Source organism: Labeo rohita, chromosome 23 (genome assembly GCF_022985175.1).
Source record: "Labeo rohita strain BAU-BD-2019 chromosome 23, IGBB_LRoh.1.0, whole genome shotgun sequence".
Lineage (NCBI taxonomy): Eukaryota > Metazoa > Chordata > Actinopteri > Cypriniformes > Cyprinidae > Labeo > Labeo rohita.
Window position 1 is genome coordinate 24,583,109 of NC_066891.1, and position 6,607 is coordinate 24,589,715.

At 37.4% G+C, this 6,607-nt stretch overlaps 1 protein-coding gene across 2 annotated transcripts in view; it reads right to left on the reverse strand.

Moving 5' to 3' along the window:
* The window catches only part of slc2a4rg (SLC2A4 regulator), a 79,612-nt gene extending 73,494 nt beyond the window's left edge, over positions 1–6,118 (reverse strand). For both annotated transcript variants that reach the window (XM_051096311.1, XM_051096310.1), the window contains exons 1-2: positions 5,713–6,118; positions 3,306–3,526 (exon numbers count right to left, since the gene is read on the reverse strand). In XM_051096311.1, coding sequence (XP_050952268.1) covers positions 3,306–3,526; positions 5,713–5,919 — 428 coding nt within the window. In that variant the 5' untranslated portion in view covers positions 5,920–6,118. The remainder of the gene's footprint in view (positions 1–3,305; positions 3,527–5,712) is intronic.
* Positions 6,119–6,607: the final 489 nt, after the last annotated feature.

The following is a 6,607-nucleotide window of genomic DNA, read 5'->3' on the forward strand; positions in this document are numbered from 1 at the left end:
GCCAAAAATACATTGTATGTGTCAAAATTATAAATTTTTCTTTTATGCCAAAAATCTACAAGATATTAAGTAAAAATGACATTCCATGATGATAGTTTGCACATTTCCTACTGTAAATATATCAAAGCTTAATTTTTGATTAGTAACATGCATTGCTAAAAACTTCATTTGGACAACTTTAAAGGCGATTTTCTCAATATTTAAATTTTGCACCCTCAGATTTTCCAAATCCTAACACTGTCCAATCATAACAAACCATACATCTATGGAAAAGCTTATTTATTCAACTTTCAGATGTTGTATAAATTTCAATTTTAAAAAATTGACCCTTATGACTGGTCACATTTAAACTATTTTTTAAAAAATAAAAAACGTAAATTAAAAGTAACGTATCATTTTTTAATTTTAAAATACTTCTATCCTAGTTTAATATGCAGAGTTTGTGGTGCTATCAAAACAAGCTCTGTGTGTTTAAGTATCTCCACCACTCTGACACAGCAACAGCTCAACCAATGGTGTGAGTTTGGAGGCGGGGCTATCTGCTTAGCCAACCAATGGCTGAGAGGCGGAGTGTTCAGAAGACTTGTTTAAAAATGACTATATGAATATGTACTGAAGCACTAAGTCATAAATTCAGTGAGCATTATAAAAACCTTACTGTAAAGTCATTTGCCTGAACTTGCTATATCAGCACTTTTAGTTCAACACACACAAACACGTTGTCAATTCACACTCTGAGAAGCATCCCTCGCACCCACATTGAATTACAACTGACCTATTTATCTGTGCTGAAGATGGTTTGTGCACAAGAACAGATTACATATCTCTTAAACACCTTTCCGGGCCCAAGCCTCAGTTTCCTTTAATAATCAACCCTGGATTGGTAATGTGTCCTTGAATGGCGTAGTTCACCAAAAACCCGTTTGACTTTTGAATCGTTTGTTTGACGAGTAAATGATAACAGGGTTATTACGGGTAAACTATTCACATAGACGTATTTGTGATGAATATAATTTAAAAACCAAAAAATGATGAGAATGAGAGTACAAAAGATAGAGAAAGACAAAAACAGAGACAGAATGCTACATCTCATCAGACATTCCTCATAAACACGGCAAAAAAACGAAGGTTGCATAAACACTGACTGAACGCTGACCAAGCAGGCCGTCTGTCTCCTCCATGCCATCCTGTGCCATTACATTACTATTAGCCTCTGGTATGCTGAGGGTCATGTTAGCGGTGAAATAGCCACTGGCTACAAGACACTCAATGTAGCTTCTGTCTTAAGAATGATTACTAATGCAATTCACCATAAAGGCTTGTAAGCAATTGTACGCAAGCAAGCGGAATGACAGTTTAACCGAGGAACTGATTAAAACATGTCTGATCAAGCAACACTTCATTCCACTTAAACAGACTGAGCCATTAAACCTGAAGAAAAAAAACATGACAGTCAAATCAATGGGAGTACAAGTGAGATCTAGGAAGACTTGTGTAAGGCATGCCTTTGATGTTTCCCTCAAGGCCAGTTTGAATGAATTCAGCACAGCTTAACTTACTCTACTGCATGTGAATAACTATAAAACTACACTATTCATTAACGCAGTAGTGCCCACCCACTTTTTCAGTCTTTGGTAAGCATTATAAGCCTTGAACCAAATCAACTAACTACAAAGTTGAAACACAACATTTCAAACTTGCATCTGAAGCAAACATGTATTTGAAAATCAACCAAAACGACAACGGTACAAGACTGTGAACTTTAGTAAGGGAAAGAACTACAATCCCATGAAGCTTTGCAAATAATTCATAATAATGGAGAAATATAAAATTATTCAATTAAAGTTGTTGATTATACCTTATAGAAAATATATTTTAAGTTGACTGTAAAATGTGCTTATATATGCAGTATACTAATAATTACAGGGGTCATTGGATGCCCATTTTAATATGTTTCTTTAGGATCTTAGTGAAAAGTCTATAATATACTTTGGTTAAAAATTCTCAATGGTAGTGTAAAACAACACCCTTTTTTTTACCTTGCCAAAATGAGCTCTGCAAAAATCATCTCATTCTGAGGGATTGTTCCTTTAAATGTTAATGAGCTCTGTTCGCCCCGCCCCTCTCTTCTCTCTGTGGAGTGACGAGCCTGTTTACTTTAGCTGCATTTAGCCACGTTTAGGCGCTAAACTTGCTAACTAGCCACTGTTATTGGGAAAGATGATCGCAAAGATTCATAAAAAAACCCCTTATATTCACTTCTGCTGTAAGTGAGGCTGGATCACGAATGATTTGCGTGAACATAGACGGATATATGTAAATCGGAAGCTGCATTCCTTTCACAAACAAACGTAATCTACTGAATCTTCAGTGGCTCAGATGTCGGGAGTAAATGACGACCACTACGTTCATTATTACATCCAGCAACACAACACCTCAATCGCTCAATCGGAGATATTCTTGTCTAACTTACATCCCTGCTCCGGCATCGAAACAATGGAGGTCGGACTGTTACAGCTGATCTGAGGTAAAACGCTCATGTCAATCATGGGAGCGGCCTCTGTGGGTGTAACACCACACCGACAGGCATCTGAGAATGGCTCAATTCGAAAAAAGGGATATTATTTTTACAGATTAATTAAAAACCACTTTTTATCATTATAGGGTAGATTTGTACATACACTATCAATACACATTAATGTTCAAACAACATGAAAATGTGAACTTTGCATCCGATGACCCCTTTAAGTGTATTGACAGCATAGCTTTTTTCTGCAGAACATTTACCGCAATCTGCTCGTCAAGACTCTCCGATTGGTGGAATTTCTGCACAGCATCATGGGTAATGTAGTTTTTCACCACAAATTCAAATAAGTTGAAAATATGGGAATAAATGGCGTCAACAAAAGCATATACCATCAATTAACAACCCTGGAAATCACAGTAGGTCTGTCTCATAAGCTTTATGGGTTGTTGTAAAAAATCAATTTCCCTATGGAGAAAATGAAATGAGTTTTTACTTCCAAGATCCGACTGTTGCAATTATGCCTTTTTGAAATAATATAAAATTCATCATAACTATTCAAAAAAAAAAAAAAAACTAATAAAAATTTGTGAGGTATCGAGGTATGAAGTGACCAAAAAATATAAAGTTATTTAGGCTACTAATTTCACAAGGTGCAATATGGGAAGTTTTGGGGCATTAGTAATATAGACAGACAAATAGATATAGATAGACCCAAAATCCAAACTATGTCGGTCTGCACAGGGCTCAGATGAGTTTGGTGACAACTATCAGAACTGACCTGTCATGTGGGACGGGGATGATGGAGGACGTCTGCGGATGTGGTGTCTCAGGAGATGGCAGGCGACATCCTGGCTCTCCAGGCCCTCTCACTGGGCTCCGAGCCTCCATGTGGGTTTGGTCTTGTAGCCTGATGCCGTTCAGGATCAGGCGATGAGCAGGGCAGCCATGTTTAAGGACCCCACCTGAGATCTGTTCATCCTCTTCTCTGCCACATGCAAACTGAGAGCAAAAAAATTAAAGATATAATTTTGGTTTATCAGTTACAACATGTGTCCAAAACGACTGAAACAAGAATTCAACTCGTTTTTTAATTGCATAGTAATATTGTTTTGGTTATATTATTTACGATTGGTGTTTATAGATCTAAAGGCCTGAAGAAAATGTTTGACAAGCACAGTCTTTTCTCCATGTTGACCTCTTAAAATAGAAAAGCCAAATGTGAATCATGATTTGCTTATCAGCCAGAGGTGGTATTAGGGACATTCTTTTTTTGGAGAACATTTCACTGGATAAAAATTTGGAAAGTCCAAGATGAGTCATCAATACTTTTTATCCATTTTCCAGGGTTGTTATAGTTAACTAAAATCATTTAAAAACTGTTACTTGAAATAAAATAAACATATAAATAAATAAACAGATATAGTTTATATACACATTTTACAAGTTTTGGGACAGTAAAAATTACATTTTAATTTAAATCAAGTCTGCATTTATATGATCCAAAGTACAGCAAAAACAGTAACATTTTGAAATATTTTCACTATTTAAAACAACTATTTTCTATTTAACAGTTATTTTAAAATGTAATTTATTCCTGTAATCTGTGATTTCAAAGCTGATTTTTTTTTTGCATAATTACTCCAGTCACATGATCCTTCAGAAATCATTCTAATATTCTGATTTGCTGCTCAAAAAAAAAAATATATATATATATATATATATATATATATATATATATTATTATTATTATTATTATTATTATTACAAAACATTATGAACAAAATGTTTTGTTCAAAGAAACTGAACAAAAATTTAAATTAAAACATGGATGATCTATGGCAGGAAGTGTCAGCAGACTTCCAAGCTGGCTGCAAGATGACTGAAACCCATTTAAATTAATATGATTAATGATTAATGATTACTGATATAGGAATAATATATGAAGATCATATTTCACCCCTCACTAACCCTTTTTTACTGATAAACATGCAGATCTTGAGACCTCTGGAATCACCAAATTAATTGTGATTAATTTAAAATATCAGACTCCCAGTTCCAGTTAAAGCCACTGACTTATGTAAAAAAAATAATAAAATGCTCAAAGCTAACAAACATGGTCTAAAAGCAACAAAACTTTAAAACTGATTGTTCTTTATCTCAAATCGAGGACCAAGATTAAATTTAAAATGTATTCTTGCATTAATGATGCATCCTGTCAGTTTGAAATATAACTGTCTGATGATCCATATCAAATAATGAGATATTACTCATTTTAACTGCATACCTTTAATACCAAGTACTTCTTTTTTGACTTTAAAAAAATGTTGCACTTCCTAATCGCTTACATGGGATTGAATAAATGCACGCACACCCCCAAAACATTGCGATCATGCGTGCGCACAGTCAGACTGTGTACGTGCACAGTCAGGGTTGCACTGCGTTCACTGCACAGCTCGTATCGATCAAGTGCACGTTCGCCATGCGCTGCAACCCACTTCAGACCAGATACATTATTCTATGACGCGTCATCATGGAAGGGGGCGTGTCCCTCACTCCTACACTCTACTCAACGCAGGCAAATTAAACGCACTTCAACAGTGAACACTGAAACTTTTGAAGGAACTGAACGACGCTTATGGCTACTTCATCCATGTACGACGCATACACCAACTGTGAATGAAATAATGTAACTTTTTCCAAGCCACAACGTAAGTTGCATATAGAAACACTCGTTTTAAATCAGTAAATATCCTAGAAAGCCATCACGCACTGCTGAGAGGAAAAACTAAACGGTGTTCCTGTGAAAACAAACCTTTCCACCGGCTTCAGCTCGCGTTAGATACACCATGGGGGAGGGGAGAATCGGTTAAATGTACCAACCCCCTGCTTTTTTTTTCGTTTAAACTTTGAACATGCAAGTTAAGTCGCCATCTTAAACTACGTGCAAAACAGTTACCGCCTCGCTACATTAACGTAGACCCCAGTATAACTGCAAGCATTAAATGAGACTGCATTTACCCCACAAGCAATTTCTCCATGCAAACTTGAGTTTTCATCGACAGGCAGAACTGTCATCGTACAGATGCAGCAAAACTGTCGATTTGACTTGTTTGTGAATGCAGCGAACTGTCAAAAAGCAAAAAAAGTGAGCGTATGCAAAACTTAAATAAGTATGCACCACTTACTTTTTTATGAATGTAGTGCCTCTCTCTCGTTGAGGTATAATAATGTCCGTTTGGAGAGATTTCCTTGCCGAAATTCCTTAAAGCACCTTCATGCAGCGCGTTCGTTTTAAACGCTTTTCCAGTGACAGGCTCTCGTTGCCCGGCGCAGCCCCCCTCGTGCGTGCTGTCGCCGGCTCGAGGCTGCTCGAGAAGGCGTTTGGAAGTCATTTTCAACCTGGATCAAATGTAACTAAAGCAAAATCACCAGCTGTCGGTAGATTTTAGTGCTGAGCGGGATAAGATGCATTTAACAGTATTGTGTGGACTACGACTCCCTGCCGAGAGTGTATTTCACTACGGACCCTAAAAGCAGCCGGTAAAAAGGGATAAAAAGGATTGTTTTGCTTTTCTCTCTCGCCGAGCCCGATGCCACGCCCACTCTAGCCTGCGCGTGCAGCCAGGCGAGATTCGCTCGGCCCCGCCCCTCATTGATTCTGATTGGCTCTCGGCGTACATAAACATTCTATTTAGGCACGCGGCCATCGCAGGGCTGCAGCTGATTGGTCGTTTCTGAAACGTCGGAATGATTTTTTTCGAGAGTTTGGGAGGTGTGTCTCGATGGTTTGCCGGCCGGTACAGACAGAGAGGAAGAAAAAAAAAACACCGGTAAAAATTGACGCACTTTCTAAAAAGAATAGTTTCTAAGCTTGAACGGCGAAACAAATCATTGAATTACTTTATCGTCGACCGAATATGAATGCAAACATGACCAGGAAATACTTTTGATGAGATTTCATGCGAGCTTCGCTTGCTGAAAAAACGCATCTCAAACCAGCCCAAACTGGTTTGCTGGTTTTAGTTGGCCTGTCAGTCCAAACAGGCTGTTTTAAAGTTGTTTCAGCCACATTCAGATCGT